The 27,448-nt window shown below is 44.1% G+C and overlaps 1 protein-coding gene and 1 non-coding gene across 2 annotated transcripts in view; both read left to right on the top strand.

The window, feature by feature from the left end:
- The first annotated feature begins 5,312 nt into the window (after positions 1-5,312).
- Positions 5,313-5,450, top strand: LOC114815269. Its single transcript, XR_003763033.1, has one exon. It is a non-coding gene; the product is annotated as a small nucleolar RNA SNORA7 (small nucleolar RNA).
- A 4,350-nt stretch (positions 5,451-9,800) lies between these two features.
- The window catches only part of SLC7A10 (solute carrier family 7 member 10), a 94,851-nt gene continuing 77,203 nt past the window's right edge, over positions 9,801-27,448 (top strand). The window contains exon 1 of the mRNA XM_029074589.2: positions 9,801-9,990. Coding sequence (XP_028930422.1) covers positions 9,864-9,990 — 127 coding nt within the window. The 5' untranslated portion in view covers positions 9,801-9,863. The remainder of the gene's footprint in view (positions 9,991-27,448) is intronic.

Below are 27,448 nucleotides of genomic sequence, written 5' to 3'. Positions count from 1 at the left end.
GACTGAAAGATAGATGCCGACGAAATTGCTTATCTTCCTCTCCCTGGTGACAGACATTTTTTAGGTTCCAACCTTGATTTTAGACCACATGAGACTTTTTATTTTTCAGGTGTATCCAGTAGTATGACCATGATGTGCTCCTTGAAAATGTGTCTCTATAATGAGGAGCTATACTGAGGGGTTTACTTTCCATTCCAAAACCTCTGAGAAAATACTATGAAATTTAGTTATGTGCAATATATTAGTTCATCAAGCATCACTAGATTATTGTTCAATTGTTATTAAAGTAATTTAAAGTGTAAGAATACAACATTAATTCATTAGAGGTTTTAGTTTTACCATGAGTCCTTGTTCTGTTGACTGTGTAGGGATTTTTCAACTTTGTTGAAGAATTTGTCTTCAAGAAAAATAGAGAAGCAGTGTTTCCTAATTGACAGAGCCCAGGTCAGGGAGTGAAAAGGACCTGGATTCTGATCCTGACTCTGCCACTTATCTGTTGTTTGACCTTGGACAAGTCATTTCACATCTCTCTACCTCAATTCTCTCATCTGTAAATGGGGATTAAGACTGTGACCCTCATGTGGGAGTTAGACTGGGTCCAACTTGATAAGCTTGTATCTACCCCAGTGCTTAGTACAATGCCTGGCATATAATAAGCACTTAACAAATACCATAAAAAATTGTCCAGTTTAGATTAAACAACCTTTTTCTTATCTTCATAAAGTACCTTATCACTAGTTAACTCCCACCCACTATCCCTTCCCATTTCTGAATTCCTCTTTCCAACAGGGTCTTATTCAATCATTTCTGTAATTTTACCTGCTGTCTTTAAGATTGGTGCAAGATTCCTTAATCCCAAATCTTAGCTGGTGGTGAAGAGACCATATCTGCTTCAATTGTTTTGGCATCGTGTAATGATGCACTGGATTGTGGAGATGAGGAACCATAATGGCAGCGTCTCCAGATTGTATGTACCATGGGGGTGACTGTAATCAATCAATCAATCAATCGTTTTATTGAGTGTTTACTGTGTGCAGAGCACTTTACTAAGCACGTGGGAGAGTTCAATACAACTCAGCTGATAGACGTGTTCCCTGCCCACACGAGCTGTAAACTGGTGTATGCCTGCATTTATTTTTCATTACTCAACTCTTCCTCCTCCCCACCTCCTACTCCCCTTTCCCACTCACTCTAGTCTCCCCAGGACTCTTTCATACCCCACACAGCTCCTCTGTGCCTCAAAACCTGAACCCTTTCCCATGAGCCCCCTGAGTTCCTCACCACCCCTCTTTTTTAACCTTGTATCCTTGTAGTTACCCCAATCCTTACTTGCCTCATGGAACAACTCCAGTCCCCACATCTAGCACCTCCTAAACTATGAGATTGGGGTGACAGTGGTCAGCAGTCTCCTCCTAGACTTCCTCCTCTGCCTGATCCTGTCTCATCCTAAAGACTTTAGGGTTCTCCAGTGGAGGGTAGGAGCAGTATAAGGTCCATCTGGAAGGAAGGGGCAGGGCAGTTGTGACTGGCCACCATTAAAGCACCCAGAACCTGTCCCTGCCCAAGAAGAGATGCGGGAATTTCCTCCTTTACATACTGGTGTCTTCTAGTTTACTGGACTGGGCAGGGTTGATGGACTGAGGAAGAGAAAGACCAGAGGGGCTGCTTGGAGTAAATTTGCCAAATAGCCTAGAGCACCTCATCCAGCTACACCTGCTCCCCTCACTCCTTTTTTAATGATATTTGTTAGCGCGTCCTCTAGACTATAAACTCATTGTGTGCAGGGAATGTGTCTGTTTATTGTTATAATGTACTCTCCCAAGCACTTAGTACAGTGTTCTGCACACAGTCAGTGCTCAATAAATATGATTGGAAGTGCATACTATGTGCTAGGCACTGTTCTAAGTGCTGGGGAAGATTCAAGGTAATCAGATTGGACACAATCCATTTCTCACGTGGGGCTCACTGCCTTAATCCCCATTTTACAGATGAGGTAACTGAGGCAAAGAGAAGTGCCACAGAACAGACCAATGGCAGAGCTGGGATTAGAACCCAGGTCCTTCTAATCCCAGGCCTGTGCTTGATCCAGTAGGCCATGCTACTTCTCAAATTGAGGCCTAATGGGGGCCAGAGTGGAGCCAAGATGTTGACTCTATTTTCTGTCCTCTGTCAGGAGGTAGTGCTTTCCCCGGGCCAGGCTGGACACTGCCAGGACCCCTGTCTCCCCTCTTTGGGCTCAGGGCCAAGCTAGAAGTGGTCTCAGGATAAGAATAATAGTAATAATTATGGTATCTGTTAAGCGCTTACTATATGGCCAAGCACTGAACTAAGTGCAGAGGCAGTTACAAGATAATCAGGTCCCACAGGATCACAGCTGGAGAGTTTCAAGTACTCTACCAGTCTCGACTATGGAAGGGAGAATCCAGCAGAGGCATATCCATTCCATTCCTAGCTTGGGCACCTGTGCTGGGCAGCAGCAGCGTGGGAGAGAGTCGAGGGTGGAGAATCAAGTTTACTGTGTGGAAGTAGGCAAGGTAAACCACTTCCATATTTTACTAAAAGCACTGTGAATACACAACCAGAACAAGTGCTGATGGAGGTGGGGCTTTCTGGGAAAGATATGTCCACAGTGTCGCTATGGGTCAGAAACAACTCGACAGCATAAGACAAGACATGGAGATCACAGTCTAAGTAGGAGGGAGAAGAGGTATTGAAACCCCATTATCCAGCTGAAGGACCCTAGACACAGAGAAGTAAGTAACTTCTCAAGGTCAGGTAAGTGGCAGAATTAGGATTAGGACCCAGGTCCTCTGATTCCCAGGCCCATGCTCTTTCCACTCGATCACACTGCTCCCCTAAAGATAAGGAAGGTTGAAGTTACACCAACTAGTAACCACATCACCTCACAGCCACGCCTTTTCACAATCACACTTTCTAAAAGCTCTGCCCCAAATTCTCACTCAAAATGAAAATTTGCTCCCTGTGAGTGGCACTTGATTACTTGTTATACTTTTTTTATCTTTGTGTCCCTTTTCCTAAACTATATTCCCTCACCAGCCTGGTAGCTCCTTGTGGGCGGAGATTGTCTTTAATTGAATTTTTCTCTGTATATTGCAAGCACCTAGTATAGGGTCCCACACATTGTAGGTGCTCAATTAATATTACTGATGATGATGATATTCAATGTAATATATACAGGTGACTCTTGTGAGAATTCTAATTCTCTACCTCAGCTCAAAAACTTGGGAAGGAATTGAATAAAAATTTCTCAACAGGAATCAAGTAGGTCTAATATATTGCAAAATGGATTCCTTAATAGAATTGTTTCCGTTTTGCTTCGAAAAATGTTTCATTTCCTCCTTGCCATTCATAATCCTATTTATTCATGTTACTAAACTAGATGCTTTCTCTTCAGTACCCAGCATTTATTTTGATATTTCAAAGTTATTTAAATGCTACTCTACTATCACTGAAGACTTTTTTGTAAAAAAAGATGATTGTACTTATAAATTTGCAATGGAGAGGTGGTAAGAGAAGTAGCAAAAATTCCATGTAATTTGGTACAAGGGAAGAAAGTAAATTTTAGGTCTCTCAGATTCAGCCAAATTCTTTATTTGAACCCAATAACGAAAACATAGTTTTTAATTTGTTCTCTCTCTCTCTCTCTCTCTCTCTCTCTCTCTCTCTCTACCTCCCACTCAGCACCCCATCCCTCTCTCCCTCCCTCCGTGTAGACAAACACACACTGCATGGAACCAATCCACAAAATCATGTTTAATTCAGACCACATAGTCTTCGTCTCTGCCCAGCTATGGAGTTTATCCATTTCTTCCAATATGTTGGTGTATAAAGGGACCCATAAATAAAAAGGAAAACAAAAACCCAGCACCTAACCAGAATAATCATTTAGGGAAATTTCAAAGAACTGAGAAAACAGGGATAGAAATAGAAATTGAAAAAAACAACATACAAACTTCTTCAGATACAAACTTCTCTTTTTCAGTTGCTATGCAGCGTTTGCCTTCCAACAAAGACTTTGGCTTTTTTTGCTTACTAACATTTCGTCATTCAAGTAGATACAGTATGTTCAGACCAGAGATTCTCTCAAACAGCTCTCTCCTCAGGAGCACAACCTCAGATAACTATTAATTGGAAATAGACAAGATTCGGTGTTTGCGCATTTTTCCATAATGATATGAACTATTAGCCAATGGGGCAACCTGAAGGAGAAAATAACAAAGGGAGCTTCATCCTAATGCAGAATGCCCACTGAAACTTAGGCACTGGGCCTAAAGGGGGCGGGAAAAAAGAACATTTTTTTGGCAGATACTGTGGGGAAACCTCTCTGAGCTTTTGTGGCTGCTGCCTTTTCCAGCAGCTCTACGCCAGGGTTTCTGACCCTCTGAGTCTCCACTCATGTTTCTCAATGGAACATCATATCCAAAGCAGGGGTGGAGAGCTACCACCTATGAGCATTTATTCTCTTTTAGAAATAGGCTTGGGGGGTTTAAAATGGTTTGGTCATTAACCATCTGGCCAAATCCGACTATTCACAGATTTATTTATAATAGGTCGTGTTGTGTCCTCCCTTTAACTGGAAGCTTCCGTGAGGGCTGGGACCATGTTTGCACTCTAATATGGAACCCCAAGACCTAGGACAGATGGTTGATGAGGATGAAGAAAGATGACCTCTTCGTCAGAGCATGGATATTTCTGACAATTACTCATATAGTCAAAACAGAAGCAGAATGGCGTAGTGGATAGGGCATGGGCCTGGGAGTCAGAAGGGTAAGGGTGGATATAAGCCAATCAGGTTGGACATAGTCCCTGTCCCACATAGGACTCACAGTCTCAATCCCCATTTTATAGATGAGATAAATGAGACACAGAGAAGTGAAAGGACTTGTCCAAGATCACACGGCAGACAAGTGGCAGAGCTGGGATTAGAATCCAGGTCCTCCTGACTCCCAGGTCCATACTATATCCACTAGGTAACATTGCTTCTCTAGAATTAATTTTTAGAATTAGAATGGTTTAGAATTAATTCCAAATTCCAATTTTTGCAGTATTTCTAGTAACTTAAGAAGTGAGATATGAGTTTCATCTTGAATTTTGTCCTCTCCATTCATTAATTTATTCATTCATTTAACTCCATTGAACAAGGCTAACTCTGAATGATACAGGGCATTGTTCTAGGTGCTGAGGGGATTAAAAAGAAATTCTAATAAGGACTCTGTCCTGTCTTTAGGGAACTCTACAATCCAATGGAAGGAGAGATAGGACAACACAAAAAAAATAGGTAGGCATAATGTCCCCACTCAGGGTCGCACCTGGAGAGTATCTAGTACTCTACCAGTCTTGCCTTTGGGAGGGAGAGTCAAGCAGAGACATAACCATTCCATTCCTAGCTTGGGCAGTACCTAGTGAGTGGAAGGCAATCTGCTACAAATCAAAACTCACCTATGCTGGGCAGCAGTGGCATGGGAGAGAGTCAAGGGCAGAGACTCAAGCTTAACTGCACAGAAGGAGGCAATGGTAAACCACTTCTGTATTTTTCCTAAGAAAACTCTATGGATACACTACCAGAACAATTGCAGATGGAGGCGGGGTGTTCTGGGAGAGATGTGTCCATGATGTCACTCTGGGTCAGAGATGACTTGACAGCATAAGAGAAGACAAGCCATAATGTGCAAGCAGTAGAAGCCTGATCGGGGAGGAATAGTTGTGATCCCACTCACTTGGGATAACCTGGGAAGGTTTCCTGGGGAATGCTGGCTTTGACTGGTGTTTGAGTAGAGGTTGACAAAGAGAAGAGAAGATGCCCCCTGCAGGGGAATGGCTGAGAAGCAGGAGCATCACGTGGAAGGGACTCCTAACTAGATTACTTCAATTGGAGAGGCGAGCACAAATCAGGGAGTAGGAAGAATCTATCGGTGGAGAATTTTGAAGTGTAATATTAGGCATTTTGGTTTTGATTTGATCGGCTCCAAAGGTAAATTTCTTAGTTTTCAACTGTCATCGAGTTGCTTCCAATCCATGGAGACTCCATGGATTCACCCTTTTCCGAACGTCCCATCTTCGGTCATAGAGTTGTTCCGGTATGTGCATCCATAGAGTTTTCTTGGTATAGATGCGGAAGTGGTTTACCCTTACCTTCCTCCATGCAGTAAAAACTTGAGTCTCTGCCATTGTCTGATCAACATTTTGATCATCTGCCTTTGAGCCTTTCCCATGCCACTGCTGCCCAGCTCAGGTCAATAGACTTTGCCTGATGCTTTGCCTTAGACCTTTCCTTATGGGTAATCCTATATAAGAATAATTATTATTGTGGCCTAGCTCTTAGCTTCATCAGTGATTGCAAACTCTCTTGCCAAGATAAGGTGTCGATTCATAGAAGAGAAAGGTAAGTTAGCTGCATTCAAGTCCCAAACATTTCAAGAAAATATTCAAACCATCTGCATTGTGCTGAAATATCAAATAAAAATGTGATTTGAAAATGTTTGAATTGACCTAATTTACAAGTTAAGAAGACTATAGATGCAAAACCATTCTTCTGAGTCTTCTTTCTCTACAAAGACACACATACACATACACACACAAAATTTACAAATAAAACACAAAAAAGTTTGGATGTGTGATTTTGTGACACCCAAAATAGTTAGTGATCCCAAGTTCCTTCAGAGATCTAGATGCTTTTCAGAGCCATGTCAAGGATGGCTGAAGGTTACATAGAGACTAGAAGGCATTAAGGTTCCATATTTACCTGTCCTTGAGCCAAAGGACTATATTGGTTTCTAAACAAAACAAGCCCCACAGCTTTCTAAATGGGCATGCGAATGGCAGGGGTGGGGAGGAACCATTCAGCATTGAAATGCATTGCAAAAAAATAAACATTGTTTTACCATTTTTTTCCCAACATGGTATTATGACTAATCTCAGGATGAGCCAGTTTTCTCTGTCCTCTGATTCAAATCGACTTCAAGCTAGTGGTATGCCTAGTGCTTATATTGTAGTACAAAGTGACTGTGGTTATCTCTTTAAATCAGTTCTTCAAGGTACTTTTTGCAAAGCTTAGATTGCTGCTGATTTTGTTAAAGTTTCACTAGTTCAGATGTTTAAATATTAAGCTGAACCTAGGAAAGTCAATATTTTTTTCATATTTTGCTTATTTTGCATGAAAAGGAAAACTCAGTATGCTTTTAACATTTCATAACTCAAAAACTAACATTTTAACAAACCATATAAACTTGAATAAACTTGAATAATTTCACTCTCCTAGTCATCAGAATGGATAGATGAGCGTGTAATAGTCCTGAACCCAGAACAAGAGTGTACTGTTTACTTACCCTTTCCTCCTCATGCCCTCCCCTTCTCCCCCCCCCACCCCCCCCTTAGCTTCCTTGGACATCTGGGCTGTCTTAGCCAACCCCTCTGCTAACTTTGCTCCAGTAATATGCATCTCCACTGCTATCAGAGTGGCAAAGTATCATCCAATATTTCCCATGTGAAGTGCTACTGACTCCCGAGAAAATTCCAAGACATGTAAACACATCTGACTCCCTTAATTGCTTTAAAGGATGCCCTGCACAAGCATTTTCTGGTCCCTTCATGCACTGCCCTTGACACTTGTGTTTAGGCAAGTGTCTTCAAACATTACATGTTGACAAAGCTGCCCTGTTCCATAGCAGAAAATCAAGAGTGAACTTTTCTGGCTGTCATTTTTTACTACTCAGTAGCTCCCTGAAGGATCACTCCAGGTAAATAATAATAATAATAATAATTGTGGTGTTGGTTAAGTGCCTATTATTTGCCAGGCACTGTACTAAGCACCGCGGGGGGGTGGGGGGATGCCAGCAAATCGTGTTTGACACAGTCCCTACCCTCCATGGGGCTCACAGTCTCAATCCCCATTTTATAGATGAGGTACCTGAAGCACAGAGAAGTGAAGTGACTTGCCCAAGGTCACACAGAAGACAAGTGGTGGAGCCGGGATCAGAATCCATGACCTTCTGACTCCCAGGCCTATGGTCTATCCAATATGCCATGGTGCTTCCCCAGTGTGCCTCGGTTTCTCTCCAAGATCACCTAAGCACTTTAAAGGGTCCCTGGTTGATTGTCACATACTGGACCAAAAGCTCTAATTAGGGTTAGAGTTAGCCAACTCTTGCTGATGTAGCCTGCTACCTATAATTGCAGTTCTAAGTGCTTCCCTGTCAACCACTTCCCAATCCAAATCAAAGTCATCAGCAGGTAGAGACTGATTGAATTTGACTACCAAAGGCTTAGGTGACATTGATGACCATACTTACACTTTTGAAGTGCTTGATTTTATTTCAGTACGCTTGAGGGAAATAATGAAGGGGAAATAATGAAGAGCAAATATTGTATTATGGGGAAACTGAGGTTGGAAAGGTTAAATGAAGTACACCAGGTTAGTGATAACACAAGGCTTAAACTTGGTCATCCAGACTCTCAGTTTTGCATCCTTAGTCGTTTTAGCCCAAACTGTAGTCCCCCTCCATGCAGATCCTGCTGGGGCTGCTCTCCTGCTTGGCAGCATGGTCTCCATCTCTGACACGAAGCTGTCCCTCTGTGTTCCAGAATTTCTTGGAAAATAAAGGGAAGTGGGAGGGCAGGAGCGGTGGGGGGATGACACGGAGGTGGGAAGGATCTTAGGTACAGAAAATGAAAACTCTCCAAAGGTTTCCTGGAATCCCAGCGCTGGAAGAGTCATCCACACATCCTTTAAATCCAAACAGGTGATGACTGCTCAGCCCATCCCATTCAGGCGGGTATCACACTTGGGGCCGTGAGGGAACTCCCCAAAGTCTGACCTTAGTCCTTACCCATTCCCACCCCCCAAAAAATGGATATCATGGGTCATGGATTCTAATCCCATCTCTGCCACTTGCTTGCTGTGTGGCCTTGAGCAAGACATTTCACTTCTCTGTGCCTCGGTCATCTCATCTGTAAACTTGGGAAGAAGACTGTGAACACTTTGCAAAACAGGGACTGTGCCCAACCTGACTTGCTTGGATCCGCCCCAGAGCTCAATACAGCACCTGTCACATTGTAAGTACTTAACAAATATTATTGTTATTATTATTATGAGGTGGGGGAATGAAAGTGGGAAGGCAGAGAAGGAGCATAACCTAGTGGAAAGAACACGGGCTTGGGAGTCAGAGGACGTGGGTTCTAATCCTGCCTCCACCACTTGTCTGCTATGTGACCTTGCGCTAGCCACTTCAGTGCTCTGTGCCCCTGTTCCCTCAACTGGAAAATGGGGATTGAAACTGTGAGCCCCACGTGGGACGGGGCTGTGTCCAACCCAATTTGCCTGTATCCACCCCAGCCACATTAGTACAGTGCCTGGCACATAGTAAGGGCTTAACACATACCACAATTATTATTCTTATTGCCTGCCGTGCGACTTTGGCCAAGTTACCTAACCTCTCTTAGCCTCAGTTACCTCGATTGGAAAATGGGGGTTAAGATTGTGAGCGTATGAGGGACCACCTGATTAGCTTGTCTCTACACCGGTGTTTAGTACAGTGCTTGGCACATAGTGAGCACTGAGCCAACACCATCATTATGATTATTGGCGGAGAGGAGGAAGGGGAGAGGTCCATCCCTGCCTCCTCCCCGCTTCAGGCCTCATGGGCAGCCCCGCCCCCAGCTCCAGGTGCGCCGGTGGGCACTCCGGCTGGGGCAGCTGCGGCGGCACCAGTGCAGCAGCACCGGTGCAGCCTGCAAAGCGGCCGGAGGGAGGGCGGCGGCGCATGCGCTGGCGCTGGGGGCTGCGAAGAGCGCAGCGCTTTCATCGCCGGGGCGCAGACGGGACGCGGGGAAGCGGCGGCGAAGCCATGGCCGGAGAGACCCAGGAGTCCGGGCCGAGCCGCGCCTCGCCCAGCCCGCCCAGCCCGCCCGGCCCCGACAGGGTGACGCTCAAAAAGGAGATCGGGCTGGTGAGCGCCTGTGCCATCATCATAGGTGAGAGGGACCGGGCGACGGGGAGGGGTTGCGGGCCACCAGCCCCCGGCCTGCCTGGAGGCGGGAGAGGCTGGGTGGGAATAGTGGGCCTGGGGGGCAGGGGGTCGTGGGTTCTAATCCCGCCTCGGCCACTCGTCTGCTGGGTGGCCTTGGGCAAGTCGCTTTACTTCCGTGGAAAGAGCCCGGGCTTGGGAGTCAGAGGTCGTGGGTTCTAATCTCGGCTCTGCCACTTGTCACCTGTGTGACTTGGGACGAGTCACTTCACTTCTCTGTGCCTCAGTTACCTCATCTGTAAAACGGGGATGAAGACTGTGAGCCCTACGAGGGACAACCTGATTACCCTGTATCTACCCCAGCGCTTAGAACAGTGCTTGGCACAAAGTAAGCGCTTAACAAGTACCAATATTAGTATTAGTATTATTCTCTGGGCCTCAGTTACCTCATCTGAAAAATGGGGAGTGAAACTGTCAGCCCCAGGTGGGACAGCGACTGAGTCCAACCCGATTTGCTTCTATCCGCCCCGGCGCCTAGTACAGAGCCTGGCACACAGCGCTTAACGAATACCACAATTATTTGGTAATAAAAATAACCCCACATGACGCCGGGTGGCCCAGGTGAGCCAGGTTGGTTTTCCCTGCTGCCAGGGAGAGGAATGGACACTCTGGACGGACCCGCCGCCTCCGGACCGGTCCTTGCATGGCGTGGTTTACTGGCAAGAGCCTGCTTGGGAGTCAGCGGTCGTGGGTTCTAATCCCGGCTTCGCCACTTGTTTGCTGTGCGATCGTGGGCAAACCTCTTCACTTCTCTGTGCCTCAGTTACCTCATCTGGCAAATGGGGATTAAGCCTGTGAGCCCCACGTGGGACAACCTGATTACCTTGTTTCTACCCCAGTGCTTAGAACAGTGCTTGACACATAGTAAGCGCTTAACAAATGCCATCATTATTATCATTTATTATTATATCTTCCTCGCCTGCACCTGTTCACGCCCCTCCTCCTCCCCTGCCCCGCGCCTGGAGCGTTTGGATTTCACCCCGCTCCCTTTTTCTGATCTGGTTGACAGGAGGAGAGACAGATGAGCTGGGCGAAATAGGACTCCGGGGTCCTTAGGAGGAGCAGAACACCCCGCTCCGGTTGTCGCGAACTGAGGGATGTGGTTTGAACCGCTAACCAGACCGACAGTGTCAGGATCATTTAAGAACGGGGATTAGGGAAAGTGGGAAATTCTAATCGTTCAACCGGGTTACGCGGCGACTCCATCATCATCAATGGTATTTATTGAGCGCCTGTTGTGTGCAGAGCACTGTTCTAAGCGCTCGGGAGAGTATACTACAACTGAGGTGCCTGACACGTTCCCTGCCCTCGACGAGTTTACAGTGTAGAGCTTCTGTAAACTCGAGAAAGCAGAGCTAATTAGACTTAGTCCCGTAGGAAACAGAGACTCTGTCCTATCTGATTACCCTGCGCTGAGTACAGTACTTGATATGTAGTAAGCGCTTAACAAAATACGACAGCTACGGGAACCCAGAGTGTGGGGGTGGCAAATTCGGAATCGGAAGAGGACCAAGCTCCCGCCGGAGAATTGTTCCTCTCCAGCCCTTCAGCAGCTCTTCCCGAAAACGGCTTTTAGCAGCTCTAATCTCTACCATCTAGATGTGAAAAGCCAGAGGAGGAGTATTTCCAAGCACAATGCCTTTCCAAGATTAAAGGCTGGCAAATCAGCTATTAGAATCAAGGCTCAGCCCCCGGGGGCCTTGATGCTAGAGATGGGTTTTGCCCCCATTAAGGACAACAGTGTCTGTGAAGGTCATCTGAACCAGATTCTCCAGTGCTGATAGTGTTTGCAGCAAGTGAGAATGCCTTCCAAGTCCAAATGCAATTCATTGCAATGGGTTCTGGAGAAGAAAGGAAAGGAGTTGCCATTTAATGGGGGATTTAAAAAAAAAATCCCAATGATTGTCACCCCCTGCAAAATTTGGAACTTCTAATGTGATCCCAATGAAATAATACAGACAGCAGCAGACCACACAACCCGGGAATCACTGAAAAAATCCTTTTCAACTTTTTTCCCTTTGGCAGTCAGAATTTAAAAATCCTACTCCCTGTGGAAGTACCAACAGAACTGATCTTGAAATCTGGAAAAAAACAATTTTCAACACTTGTATAATGTCATGGTTGCAACCAATCCCTTTTCTGCTTTTGCTAAGTTCGTTAGACTTCGAAACACATCCTGGCTCCTGTTGCCCTCAAGTTCTGCTGATGGAACAGTCTCTGTCCACCCATCCCAATCATGTGAAGCCCTCTTGGAATGTTTTTCAAGGGACATATCCCCTAGAAATTCTTAATAGGGAAAACTCCCTAGAAAGGAAACTAAAAGTTATGGGTACATCAGTGGAACCTGGAAATGACAGCACTCTAAATAGGAATATCTTGAAGAGGATTTTTCTGCAAATGTTGCAGGAATATTGCATCCTAGTAACAGTGTAGCATTTTGAATTGAGCAAAGGTATGGACTTCCTGACTCCTGAGACTTTCTGACAGCACCAGGCAAAGACTCATATCCATACCCAAAGGTTACACCTATTAGAGATAGGGAGAAGGTTGTGTTCCTAGGAATGACAACTGAAGAGTCTGCATGGACCTGGGAGTCAGAAGGACTTGGGTTCTAATCCCGACTCTGCCACTTGTCTGCTGGGTGACCTTGGGCATGGCACTTAACTTCTCTGGGCCTCTGTTCTGTCATCTGTAAAATGTGGATTAAGACTGAGTCCCATTTGGGGCATGGAATGGGGCCAACCTGATTAATTTTTATGTACCCCAGTGCTTAGTACAGTGCCTGGCACATAGTGCTTAACAAATAGCATAAAAAATAAAAATTAAAACAATCAAGCACAGAAAGTTATAGTCCCAAAAGCTAGAATCCAAATTTTATACTGCTTTTAAAATCATTCATCTGGGAGGAGGCGGGGAAGAAGGGAATATGAAGGAGCTGTGACCCAAACAATGTAGGGGGGAAAGGAAACAGGATTTAGTACCTTTGCTTCTATTCATTGTACACCTGAAATGACCTGACCCAGAGAATGGAGCAAAATGCCCCACTTCTATTGGTTTTCTTCATCTTCTCAGAGAGCTTTTTTTTTCCTTTGTCTCTGGGTTCAGCAGCGTTTCTAGTACTTCCCCTACTGAAACACTGGCCATCTACAAGGAGCTGACAGCCCCAAGGGGCAGCCAAAGGAGATATGGGCTAGCTGTGAAGCAACAGCATCATGGCTATGTGGAAGAAGAGGATAGAATCTTTAAGGAAGCCTCTAAAGAAAAAGGAGAGGTAGTCCTCAAGACCCTGGAACAAAAGGGACCTATTTGTTTCTAACAAGAACAGCGAGAGAAATAAAAAGGGTTTTTACCCTTAGATGGGTCCTCAGTACTGTGACAGGTGGAAGAACTTGACAGGGTAGCCAGAAAGGAGAACCCAGAGGTGAAAAGAGGTGAGTGCAGAACCTCACTTCCATGGAAGAACTCGAGTCAGAAGCGAGGCAGGCAGGCAAGCAAGCAGGTTTGGAGAAGAGAAGGAAAATCCAGAGGGACAAATAGCCAGGAAGGAGAAAGTGAAGTTGACCACAGGAGGGGGTTGGAAGGAGGGGAATCTAATATGGAAATAGAAGCAAAAAAGAGAGACGGGGTGGGGGGGGGTGTGGGAAAGGTGATTGAAAGCATCAGAGAAGCAGAATACAGTGGGCAGGACAATAGTCTGCTAGAAGGAGAATTCATTTAACAAATTGATTTGTGGAATCAGTTAAGAGTTCTCCTGGGTTCTCAAATCAGCTTCTTTGCAATTACTTCCCATAACAAGCTTCTCTATACCTCAGTTTTTCCAACTGTGAAATGAGAGTAAGGATACTAAAATTATACCAAGTAAAAGGTGTGACAAATAAAGAACCATCAAGTGGGACACTGGGGTTGGAGTCCCATAAGACAAATAGACCGGGGAGTGAGAGAGAGGAGGAGTCATGTGAGGAAGCTTGACATAGTGAGTTTGGGAGCATATAATAAAGTGCTCTGCACCCAGTAAGCCATCAATACTATTGATTGATTCTGTCCCTCAGGATAGTAGTGACACTGGCAAGAGAGGCAGGAGAGGGAGTATGATTGAACATGTCAGGGGAGGCACAGGTGGATTTGGGAATCCTCAACAGAGAGGTGAAAATGATAGTGGAATTCATTTCCTGAGAGTTGGGTCCTTCATGAACTACTATGCTTTGTTAACCCAGGTGCCTCAAATGATAGCAAATGAGCTCTGTATGCTCCCTGTCCTTCCCCACTTCAGCCTTAACCCTCATTCCAAGCAGGGGAGGCGGTAGGGAAACCCCGAGATAGAGTTGCCAGATTTTGCCCTGATGCATTAGCCTTCTAAGTTTCTCATTTGGGGTCAAGTCCAAAACTAATTCCAGCTTTCCCTATCCAACTCCATTTCCTCTGTAACAGCAAATGAATACAATTTTTGGTGATTCAGGGCTACTCATACCACCAATAATAATTGATAATAATAATTATGGTATTGGTTAAGCGCTTAACTATGTGCCAGGCACTGTACTAAGTGCTGGGGTGGACACAAGCAGATCGGGTTGGACACAGTCCCTGTCCAACGTGGAGCTCACAGTCTCAATCCCCATTTTACAGATGAGGTAACTGAGGCCCAGAGAATTTAAGTGACTGGCTTGAAGTCACATGGCTGACAAGTGGTGGAGTCGGAATTAGAACCCATGACCTCTGACTCCCAAGCCTAGGCTCTTTCCACTGAGCCACACTGCTCAATCAGAGAAACACCAATCATATCAGCAGAATGGCTTAGTGGAAAGAGCCCAGGCTTGGGAGTCAGAGGTCGCGGGTTCTAATCCAGGGTCCACCACTTATCAGCGGTGTGACTTTAGGCAAGTCACTTAACTTCTCTGTGCCTCAGTTATCTCATCTGTAAAGTGGGGATTAAGACTGTGAGCCCCACCTAGGACAACCTGATTACGCTGTATCTACCTCAGCACTTAGAACAGTGCTTGGAACATAGTAAGCACTTAACAAATTCCATTATTATTAATCAATCAAGAGTACTTATTAAGCTTTTACTATGTTCAATAGACTATAGGTGCTTGGGAGAATACGATGCAATAGAATTAACAGATAAGCTCCCTGCCCATAAGGAGCTTACAGTCTAGAGGGGAAGCTTACAGTCTACAGTTTAAAGTTTACACCAAGTTTATTTCTATCCTGCCGAGTGATATGGAGAACATTTGGAAAATCCAGTGTCTGGGGTTAAACTTCTTCCCTGGTGGCTTTGCAATCCACATATACAGATAGCACAACATGCACCAAAGCCTTATAAGGAACCTACTTCCTTTTGCCAGGTAGCCGAATGCAATTTCATAGGTCCTACACTTTGTCCCCAAGGGCACTGCATCTGATAAGCCATTTGTGGGGATGGGAATCACCCTCCCTGGATGAAAGATGATACAGGCAGGGGGCGGTGGAATTGGTTAAGGCTTCTAAGGCAGCAGGGCCAAGTTTAGAAAATGACTGGAAAAGACATGGCAGAGATCTTCTGAGGGGCAAAGTGTCTCACTATTAGTCTGATCCTATTAAACAGGCTCTTTTTAAGCTATCTGGAGGGTTTTAGTTCTCTCTTGTCCATCTCCAAGACATACCACCTTGTGATTCATAAAAATAATTAACTAGGAATTAGAGCTTCTATTTTCCAGCAGGTGTTTATTGAGCACTGTACTTGGAAGCAAAAAGTAAAGGATTTTAAGGTATAGTAGGATCAGTCCATCCCAAAGCAGGATCTCCCCCTCTCTTCCCTCATTAATATTACCTTCCAGTGAAAATTTTGGTTCTGTTTCTCATAACGCTCAGCAAGCTCTTGCTTTTGATAGACAAGTGCAGAGAACCCATTCAAACTAAGCTTTTAGAGAAGAGGGTCTGAAAGGTTGGGCTAGACTGCTTTAAAGGACACCTCTGCATGGAATCCGGATGCAATTTCAAAGGCTAAACACAAAAAACTTTCTGTTCCAACCCAAAACAAACACACACAAAAAGAGACCGTTTTTTCATATCCTCAGAGGGGAACACTGGTAGTAGCTACAAATCTCTCTAGCAATCCATCTCCCCTACAGGAATTTGGAATGTGCCCCCAACCTTCAGAAGCAGGTCTCTCTGGCTTGAATGCAATCACATACAATTAGAACCACCCGACTCTGTGTCTCGACTAATGATAGCCTGCTCACATATTCAGTAACCCTTGAAGCAGGTCTTCATTTCATGTGGACTTGTCATTTTTTTCTTTTTTAAATGGATAGGTGGGGATCCTCCCTCATGTGCTTCTGCTTCCAGTTAAAATTAAATGTCCTATATAATGTATTGTATATAAACACATTTTTGGGCCGAAATCCAGTCTTTCATCATGCCAGTCTATTTAAACTGGGTCATCTGACCAATTTAATTTAATTGAAAAGACAGATTTTTTTCCATCCAGAAGGCATTAAAGCATAGATGATAATTTGGGATTGCCTTTAAGTCATTTTCCTTACTGCACAGTTTGAAACAGTCTTCTAAATTTTGTTTTCTTGGGACACTTGGTCAGTTGCTAAATATATCTCCTGGAGAGCAATTTTCCTCAAATGTACACAACCAGCCAGACTGCTATTCATTTGAACTATAGGCAGTATATGCTGTTTTCTCCATTGAATTAAGCATGCTTTTGGGAGCCTGGAATTTAAGCATTAGATTTTTCCCTTTGATTCTGGGCTGTACTGCCCATGTGAAACTAACTCAGCAGACACAGTGCTCTGTGTAAGTGCCAGCACATTCTGCTTTTGATCACTTAAAAAAAGGCAGCCCGTGTGACAAAAATTTTAAAACATTAACCTGGATAATACTCTTCCAAATGTTGAAATGGTAAGCATTATAATAACACAACACCAACTGAAGAAGTCTCAGTGTCTGGGTTTCTTTCACTCCCGAAGGCACGCAGCCCAAGGATACCCAGGGAGAAAAGTAGACGAGCCTAAGTTTACCCTCATATCATAATCCTTCAGGAAAACACTGTGCTAGGCTATTTGGATTCACCCAGATCTCCAGGGGAAAAATGTCTGAAGAGATTTGGAAACAAGAATAGATCTTTCAGGTTTGGGAAGTGCAGGATGTGAAGCTGGAGGGAGAAGCAAAACCGGCTGGCAAATATTTTCTGTGGGCCATCTCTTTTTCCAGCTTCCCTGCAGGTCTGTTTTTGGTAATGGCCACTCATTCTCATTCTTTCACAGGCTCCTCTTCTGCCTCCCAGCCCCAAACTGCCGAAGTCCCCCAAGGCTCAGTTCTGGGACACCTTCTATTCTCCAACTACATCCAGTCCTTTGGAGAATTTATTAGCCCCCTTGGCTTCAACTACCATCTCTATGCAGATGATTCCCTAATTTATCTCTCCAGGCCTGATCTTTCTCCTTCTCTGCAGTCTCATATCTCCTCCTGTCTTCAGGACATCTCTACTTGGATTTCCCTCAAACACCTCCAACTTAAGATGTCCAATATAAAATTACTTCTCTTTCCACGCAAACCCTGTCCCCCACCTTGACTTTCCCATAGTTTTAGACAGCACCGCCACCCTCCCTTGTCTCATAAATTTGTAACCTTGGCATTATCCTAGTTTCATCTCTCATTCCACCCACATATTCACTCTGTCACCAAATCCTGTCAGTTCTACGTTCACACTTTGCTAAAATCCACCCTTTTTTCTCCATCCAAACTGCTATTATGTTGATCCAAGCATTTATCCTTTCTTGCCTTGACTATTGCATCAGCCTTCTTGCTAACTTTCATTCATTCAATCGTATTTATTGTTTACTGTGTGCAGAGCACTCTATTAAGCGCTTGGGAAAGAACAATAAACATTGACCATACCTGCCCAAAACAAGCTCCCCTGCCTTCTGTCTCTCCCCACTCCAGTCCGATCATTTTTCTGTAAAACCATTCAGACTGTATCCCTCCACTCCTCAATAACTTCCAATGGTTGTCCACCACCCATTTGCAGCTAAAGGTACCATAGCATATGTATGATTTTGCTGTAGCATCATAACTCAGCAGATGATTGGGTTGCTAGTCACCTCATTCTTCAGGGGAAGCAGCATGGCCTAGTGGAAAGAGTGTGTGCCTGGGAGATGGAGGACTTGGTTTCTAATCCCTGCTCTGTCACTTCTCTGCTATAGGACTTTGGACAAGTCACTTCTCTGTGCCTCAGCTGCCTCATTTGTAAAATGGGGAGTAAGACTGTGAATCCCATGTGGGACATGGACTGTGTCCAATCTGATTAGTTTATTGCACTTAGAACAGTGCTTGGCACATAGTAAGTGCTAAACAAATGCCATCATTATTATCGATTAGACTGTAAGCCCGTCAAACAGCAGGGACTGTCTCTATCTGTTGCCGACTTGTTCATCCCAAGCGCTTAGTACAGTGCTCTGCACATAGTAAGTGCTCAGTAAATACTATTGAATGAATGACTCTACCCCAGAGCCCAGTAGTAAGCACTGGCACATAGTAAGTACTTGACAAATACCATTAAAAAAATACCATTCTTCGCTCCCTGTTTTGACTGGTTTTTTCTTGGGATTCCTGCTGGGCTTGTTCAACTTGTGCAATATCCTAGGTGGCTCTTTGGTCAGAGACCTTCACCACTGAAGTCCTTTAGCTATTACCCTAGAGTCCAGGTCTTCTGATTTGCAGAATGGTGCTCTTTCCTCTAGACCAACCTCAGGTCTAAGGCTGCTCTAATCAAATCCCTTCAGACTGTAAGTTTGCTGTGGGCAGGGAATGTGTCTACCAACTCTGTCATATGGTACTCTCCCAAGAGCTAAGTACAGTGCTCTATTTACAGTAAGCATTCAATAAATGCCATTGACGATAATGCTATGCCTGCTTTAGTGTGTTACTCCATTTTTTTTAACAGTATGTGTTAAGCACTCTCTAAGTATCAGGCACTGTACTAAGCACTGGGGAAGATAAAAGCTAATCAGGTTGGACACAGTCCCTGTCACATATGGGGATCACGGTCTTAATCCCCATTTTATAGATGAAGTAACTGAGGCACAGAGAAGTAAAGTCATTTGCGGTCACACAGCAGAAAAGTGGGGGATCCCGGATTAGAATCCAGGTCCTTCTGGCTCCCAGGCCCATGCTGTATCCACGAGGCCACTCTACTTCTCATTGCTCCATGGAAGCAATACTCTCAAACTTGAAGGGCACAAAAATTGTGGAGAGGAAGGCCGACAATTCCCTAGGAAAATAAAGTCTTGTATTGCTGTATGATGCAAAAGAAATGGCAGTCATGCCCAAACTTGCAACACCAGGCCATGCAACTTATTTATTTGGGAATAATAATCATGTTGGTATTTGTTAAGCGCTTACTATGTGCAAAGCACTCTTAGCACTGGGGTAGATCCAGGGTAATGAGGTTGTCCCACGTGAGGCTCACAGTCAGTCCCTATTTTACAGATGAGGTCACTGAGGCATCAGGAAGCTTGCTGCCCCCCATTTACCAGGGTTTTGAAAGGGCCATTCTCTGGGGAAAAAAAAAAAGAAATCCCATGCGGTAGGATCAGATTCAGAGCCATTAAACACTACCCTCTTTTTTGGCCAAACTAAACATTAAAAAAGGAAGAAATCATGAGATTTTACATTTCATCAACCCCTTTGCCTTCCAAATCGGCTGCTTGCTTGATGCTATGGAAAAGACACTGCGGGAGGGAGGGAGGAAGGGAGGGAGATGCAGGAAAAGAGCCATAGTAAAAGAATTCACCTTAATACATATTTAATGATGTGAGCATCCTGCCCACCTGGGAAAAAGGGCAATAATGAAACGCCAGACTCTCCCTTGCTAGAGATTCTTAGCTGTTAGCTCAGATCAAGTCTGGTTATTCCTTTTTAAGGAAACCAAGAGGGTTACTTAATAATAATTGTATTTGTTAAACGCTAATGATGTGCCAAGCCCTGGAGTAGAAACAAGAGCTCACATGGGGCTTTTAGTCTAAATAGGAGGGAGAACAGATATTGAATCCCCATTTTACAGATGATAAAACTGAGTGCCAGGGAGGTTAGGTGACTTTCCCAGGGTCATACAGCAGGAAAGAGGCAGAACTGGGTTTAGAATCCTACTTCGCTGTCTCATGGGCCCATACTCCTTCTGTTAGGTCACTGTGCTTCTCATTAGACTCTGAGGTGAATGTCAGGATATGGCAGACTGCAATAGCAAACCCAATCTAATGGAGTTGTCCCAAGATTCATGCTGTTTACTAGTGTAGTGTAATTTGTTTCCTCTGAGGTTATAACCTCTCCCACAGGGCTGCGTTGTTTTTTTTTTTAACCTTACATTCCACGATGTCATTTGGTCAGGCAGTAGTCTATTAGTGAGTGGTCTTGCTTTTAGTTCCCACTCTGCAGGTAGGGCAATGCCTGCTGGGGCTGAGACGTTAGTGGGAAAGGGCCTGGCTGAGGAACTCTGGCCCATCTGAAGAAGCTTCCTAGGGCAATTGGCTAGCTAGGTGGACAGGCCAAGCCAGAATCCTGAAAAATAGCTGGACAACAAAGGCGGTGAACACCGTGCTAGCTGAAAAAAACAACTATCTGAAGGTCTGCTGCAGTCACTTTGTCTGAAAGTGAGACTTGCTTGTCAAAACCTATGTGGGTCCCACACATGGTAACCACTCAGTAAATGCCAATGATTAATTAATGTACTGTATATGTGTTGCGCCCCTGCCCCAGAAAGGAAGTGACTGACAGGGATGGGAGAACATGAGTGAAGCCGGGCAAACCAACGTCACCACAATGAATCAGTAAGATGGGCTCTCGGTCCTGAGGTAATGAGACTGAGGCTTATCCTCCATTCTCAGTGGGAGACACGATCATTGTCAATCAAGCAGCCTCTGTAGATAAAGCAGTGAGAAGCACTGAGGTAAGAGTGGCCCATAGCTCCACTCCCAAGGAGGTCACAGTATTGGGGAGTACACTGGGACAAGGTGCCAAGTACCTTGGGCTCTTTCCTTGTCCCCACCTCTTAAGTCTTCAACGGATTCCCCCCGACTGCAATTCTGCAAAATTTTGCCCTTGCCCAGCACTAGTTAGGGAAGCTCCATTTCCTGTAGGACTGCACTACCCGTGGAGACTCTAGATCCTGTCAGAGAATAGCCAATTGAAAAGAGCATGGGCCTGGAAATCAGAGGACCCGGGTTCTAATCCTGGCTCTGCCACTTGTCTGCTGTGTGACTAGGGCAAGTCACTTCACTAGTCAGTGCCTCAGTTTTCTTATCTGTAAAATGGGGACTAACTACATGTTCTTCCCCCTACTTAATGGCACTTATTGAGCACTTACCGTGTGCAGAGCACTGTACTAAGTGCTTGTGAGAGTACAAAACAACAAAGTTGGTAGACATTTTCCCTGCCCACAAAGAGATTTCAATCTAGAGGTGGAAAAATTATGGATATGTATTTGTCCTGTGGGGCTGAAGATGGGGTGAATAATAAGTACTTAAAGGGATATAGATCCAAAAATACATAGACAACACAGAAGGGAGAGAGAGTAAGGGAAATGAGGACCTAGTCAGGGAAGGCCTCTTGGAAGAGATGTGATTTAATAAAGTTTTGAAGATGGGGTGGGGGGAGTGAGGAACTGTCCAATAAGAAGGGGAAGGGAGTTCCAGGCTATAGGGAGGATACAGACAAGGGGTTTGTTGGTGAGATAGACAAGTTCGAGGGACAGTGAGTAGATTGGTGTTAAAAGAGTGAAGTGAGCATGCTGGCTTGTAGTAAGAAATGATCTATGCAAGGTAAGAGGGCCTGAGCGGATTGGGTGCTTTAAAGCTGAAAATATGGGGTTTCTGTTGGAATAGGTGGATGGAAACCACTGGATGTTCTTGAGTGGGTAGACCTAAACTGAATGTTGTTTTAGAAAAATGATCTGGACAGCAGAGTGAAATAGGCAGTTTTCTCATCTGTCAAATGAGGATTAAGTCCTACTCTGTCTTCCTCAGACTGTAAGCCTCACCCGGGGCAGTTATTGTGTCCAATCTGATTATCTTGTATCTACCCCAGCACTTAGTACAGTGCTTCGCACAAAGTAAGAGTTTAAACAAGTATCACTAAAGAAAAAAAGCATGGACTGGAGTGGGAAGAGACAGGAGGTGAGGTCAGCAAGGAGTTAGATGCAGTAATCAAGATGGAATAGGATAAATACTTGGATCAGCATAATAGCTATAGAAAATAACTATATAAATAAATATAGGTAGATGATATTTAATAAAATAATATAATCTAGCTATAGATAGATAATAGTTTAAATGGAGAGGAAAAAGCAGATTTTAGTAGTGCTGTGAAGGTATAACTAACTGGATTTGGTGACATTGAATGTGTGGGTTGAATGAGAGCGATGAGTCACAGATAATGCCAAGGTTACAGGTTTGTGAAATGGAGGATAGTAGTGATGTCTTCAGTGATGGGAAAATCAGGGGAGGACAGGGTTTGGGTGGGACAATGAAGAGTTCTGTTCTGGACATGTTTTAGACTGTGAGCCCATACAGGACAAGGGCTGTATCTGGGATGATTATCTTGTATCTTTCCAGTGCCTAGTACAGTGATTGGCACCTAAAAAGTGCTTAACAAATACCACAATTATTGTTATCATTAATAGGAGAGTTTGCACCGAATTTCATAGGCCTCATGAAATGGAGATTTGAGTAAGTATTCCATTAGTTCAAGCCATCTAAGAAAACAAGGAAGCTTTTGGATGGAAAGAGGGATTTGAGACCTGTTTCTCGAGACCGCCTATAGAGTCCATATCCTCTAAATAATAAATCAGTACCCCCACTTTACTTTTCCTATTTAGATGCAGGAATAGAGTGACCGAGCTAAGCCTACGGGGGGTGGAAAATGTGTCTCCAATTTGTCAGCAAGTTCAAACGGAGTGAAGCTTAAAATGTTTGGTGATGTGCCAACTAATTCATTCATTCTCTGAGCAACATATTCACCTCTGAGATCTAAAGTGGTTTAGACAGAGGGGGATCGACGGGCATGGGGAGGAAATTCAGCTTTAATTAGAGATTCCTGGCAGGAAGCCTGCAAACACACCAAGCCACTGAATACTACAGTTTTTTCTAATTGAATCTTCTTGCCCACAACAAGCAATGTTGTTTGACTACTCACTGCTGGATTCTGGATTTGGCTACTGTTGTTCTGGGAAAGGCAGGAAAACTCAGCACCCTCTATATCTGCATCTTTCATCTATGGAAAAATGAAGAATATGCTTTTAATTTTATAACAGGGAGTACAGTGCCGGTGATAGTGAGTTCATCAGTGAAGTCACTTACTGTGGAATATGGACACTTCTTCTCCCACAGTCTGAGAGTGACTGGAAGTATGGGCTTGGAGTATCACAGCTGCTAGTGTAATCCTGATGGTAAATAGAGAACAACTTGGAGAGCTTCTTTTTTGTATGGTATCTTTAAATGCTTACTATGTGCCAAGCCCCACTCTAAGCACTGAGGTAGATACAAGGTAATCAGGTTGGACACATTCCATATCCTTCAGTGTGCTCACAGTCATAATCCCCATTTTACATATGAGGTAACTGAGGTACAGAGCAGTGAAGTGACTTGCCCAAGGTCACAACACAAACAAGTGGCTGAGCCAGGACTAGAATCCAGGTCCTTCTGATTCCTTTCTGACTTCCAGGCCCATGCTCTATCAACTAGATTATGCTGCTGCTTTTCTGATACAGTAATTAAGGCCTAGGAAACAACTCAGGAAAATAGAGCACTGGGTTAATCAGAAATGAATCCACGTCCCTTTCCCTTTCACTGAACCAGATAGACCGACACCTGGCAGTTCACATAAATGCTAATTTTGGAATAGAGGCAAACTCAATCTTGCTAATGCTTTAAACAGTAGCATACCTATATAATATACTAGGCAAGGCAATCAAGTAAACACAGGGCTGTTGAGGTCTGTAGATGGCCCAGAACTAGGGTGACCTATGCTTTGGATTGGCCGGCACCATCTGGAAATTCAGGCTTTCTGGGCACCCCAATTCCTAATGTGGGAGGTTCCTGCTTGAATTGTTTTGAGGAAAAGTAGTCCTAGAATACCTGGATTCTGTGAGCATGAAATTTTCACAGGAAACACTGGCAGGCAATAAGAACCCACCTTGACGGGGGAGAGGAGTGTTGCAATAACGTGGCAGGGCAACATTTGCTAGAGGAGTAAGCTCTGGTTTCTTATTTTAGCTTTATGATAACGCTATCTACAACAGATCCTAGGGGACAAGTTTAAGGGTATCATGCTGGGTTTTTTTTCCAACCTTCCTTCTAGACCGGAAGCTCCATCAGCTTCATTCATTCATTCATCCATCCAATCATATTTATTGAGTGCTTACTGTGTGCAAAGCACTGTACTAAGCGCTTGGGAGAATACAATATGCATGCAAATACCTTGCCCCCTCCTACCTCACCTCACTATTCTCCCACTACAATGCAGCCCACACACTTCACTCTTCTAATGCCAACTGACTGTACCTCGATCTTGTCTATCTCACTGCTGACCTCTCATGTACATCCTGCCCCTGGCCTGGATCATTCTTCATCATATCCAATGGACAATCTCCCCTCCTTCAAAGCCTTTTTGAAGGCACATCTCCTCCAAGACCTTCTTGCCCTCTATTCCTTGTCTTCCACTCCCTTCTGCATAGCTCTGACTTGTTCCCTTTCCTCATCCCCCCTCCCAACCCCACAGCACTTACGTACATATCTGTAATTTTTTTTATGTTAATGTCTCCCCCCCCTCCCCGCGCACCAGACTGTAAACTCTCTGTGCACAGGGAATGTGTCTTACATTGTATTGTACTCTCCCAGGCACTTAGTACAGTGCTCTGCACACAATAAGTTCTCAATAAATACAATTGATTTATTGTGGGCAAAGAATGTGTCTACCAACTCTGTTATATTCTACTCACCCAAGAGCTTCGTACAGTACACTGCACATAGTAAGTGTTCAATAAATATAATTGATTCCCCAAAACTGACAATGGCTGCTTCAGCAGTAGCCCTATACTCTTAAAAAAAAAACCAATATAATCCTCTACTGTTGCTCTCTGATTCTTCAGTAGAGAATTACAATCAGAAACCTCTCTCTCACATATGACATCAGAATCCCAGAAGGATTTATTAATACCCCTTAATCAAACCCTTGAATTTGTTCTGTTTCATTTCCAAAGAACCTATTTTAACATTGATTATCTCATTGTACCTTCAACATCGCTGAGAGAGAGAATGGAGTTGAAATGATTATCCTTATTTAAAGATGGGTAGCTGAAATTCAGAGAGGCAATTTTTCTAAGGATTGTTCCACTATACTCAAACCTCTCTAACCTAGTAATATTTGAGTGCTTACTGTGTGCAGAGCATTGTACTAAGTACTTGGGAGAGTACAATATATCAGAGTTGGTAGACACACTCCCTCCACAGCGAGCTTACAGTCTATTTTTTGTTGGCATGTTGCAAGGCACTTAATCTGACTGCCCTAATAATCAAAACAAGTCAAAAAGCCCTAAGTCAGGGCTTATATGTTACCTGAAGTCCTAGAATTAGAAGGAATCTCAATGGTTTACTGTCCAAACCCTTGCATTTAGGATACATGGCAATATTTTCTCTGAGCTTTATTTTTTTAAAAAAAAAACCCTCAAAAAAAGATGTGAAAATGAGCAAGTGACATTCTTCAAGAAGTTGTCCATTTAAATTCTACTTCAAGGTCCAATTCCCTTTGCACCAATTCTCTTAAGAGCAAACACTACATTTTAACATATTCATGAATACCTCCACCCAGCATTGAGGTCAGGGCAGATGTGATGCAGTTCAGATAGTAAGCCTTATTAGGAAGGATCCTAGAGTATCTCAGGTCCCTGCCTTCTACTCCTCCTCAAACCCTGTAGGCCCAGGGAGGTGGGTCAAGGGAAATTTACTTCTAGCTGGTGAAGGGGATGGAATTGATAACCGGCATTTGTTCTTGGCTATTAAACTCCTAATAGAGCAAGTGCGGTAAAAAAGGGAATGCAAGTAATAGTCTCTTCCTCAGCAGATGAAATGTTTGCGGGTTAAGCAAGAGCCTTTCCTTTGAGAACACAAGATGTATGGTGCCCATAAAGTACTTGGCAGAAAGAGAGACACTGTACCTGAAATTTTCACCCTTAGATCTGATGAACATCTTTACTGACTTCTGCAAATTGTATCATTCATTCAAGCCCAGTTACCTGTGCATTTTCCAAATGGATTCTGGAGCCAAATGTATCTGTAGTTCATCATCCCTATAGTTCAGATTCCCAAAGCAGCTGGAAAGTCTGTTCATTCCTTTTCAGCCATCCTAAATACAGCATTCAGAAAGAATATCAGTATCAGAGGAATAAGAGGAAATTAAGAGACAAGTGGGGTTTGGAAGTTACTTGGATGATGGTAACAGAGGTCAGCGCTTGGCACATAGTTCTTAACAAATACCATTAGTATTTATTAAACTGTGAGATTTGTGGGCCTGCCCAAAGTAAAATGGTAACTGGCAGCATTAAAGGTATTCCAAACAAGAACTGCTAGATATTTGAGGGGGAAGACTAGATGATCCTGGTGCATTGTGCCACTGAGGAGGTCTGTATCATTGTCCTTTGATAAAGTCACCATTTTCAGCAATAGATGTTTCTTAGGGATTGTAAAGTGGAGACAGGTGAGATTAGTTATTTTAATCCACTCTGAATGGGGACAGTTTTTCCTCTGATTCTGACAGTTACAGGGTTACAAAGGGGAAGGAGACCAAATAGGGAGGTGTTGGAGAATGCAGAATTACAGTTCTCAGATGCAAAGTTGGGCCAGTTGGGAGGTGCCTGAGGAAACCTCAACCCAGTGTCACCCAGGGAGGTATCTGGTCTGGTCACCATTGGCCTGGGATGTCACCTGGCATAACTGTGCCCTGGCCACTGTGTTGACCTCTCAGGATGGGAGGGGGTAGAAAGAAAGTTCCCCAAGCTTCCATGCATGAAATAAGGTGTCCTGGGTATTTTTCACTAATTCAGTGTCCACAAAGAACAAAGTTGCTATTTAAAACATTCCAAAGGAAATTTCAATCAATCAATGGTATTTATTAAGCTAAGTGCTAAACACTATACACAACACGTGAAGGAGTGCAATAGATGCTACTGATTGAATGCTTTAAAACACTAAATCACCTTGCCCCCTCCTACCTCAGTTTGCTATTCTACTCCAATCCAACTTTCACACTTCTCTCCTCTAATGCTAAACTTTTCACTGTACCCCGATATTGTTTATCTTGCCTTCAACCTCTTATCCATGGCCTGCCTCTGGCATGGAACATCCTCCCTCATATCTGATAGGCAATCA

Source organism: Ornithorhynchus anatinus, chromosome 11 (assembly GCF_004115215.2).
Source record: "Ornithorhynchus anatinus isolate Pmale09 chromosome 11, mOrnAna1.pri.v4, whole genome shotgun sequence".
NCBI lineage: Eukaryota > Metazoa > Chordata > Mammalia > Monotremata > Ornithorhynchidae > Ornithorhynchus > Ornithorhynchus anatinus.
Note: the sequence above shows the minus strand (reverse complement) of the source record. Positions and strands in the feature narration are given on the sequence as shown.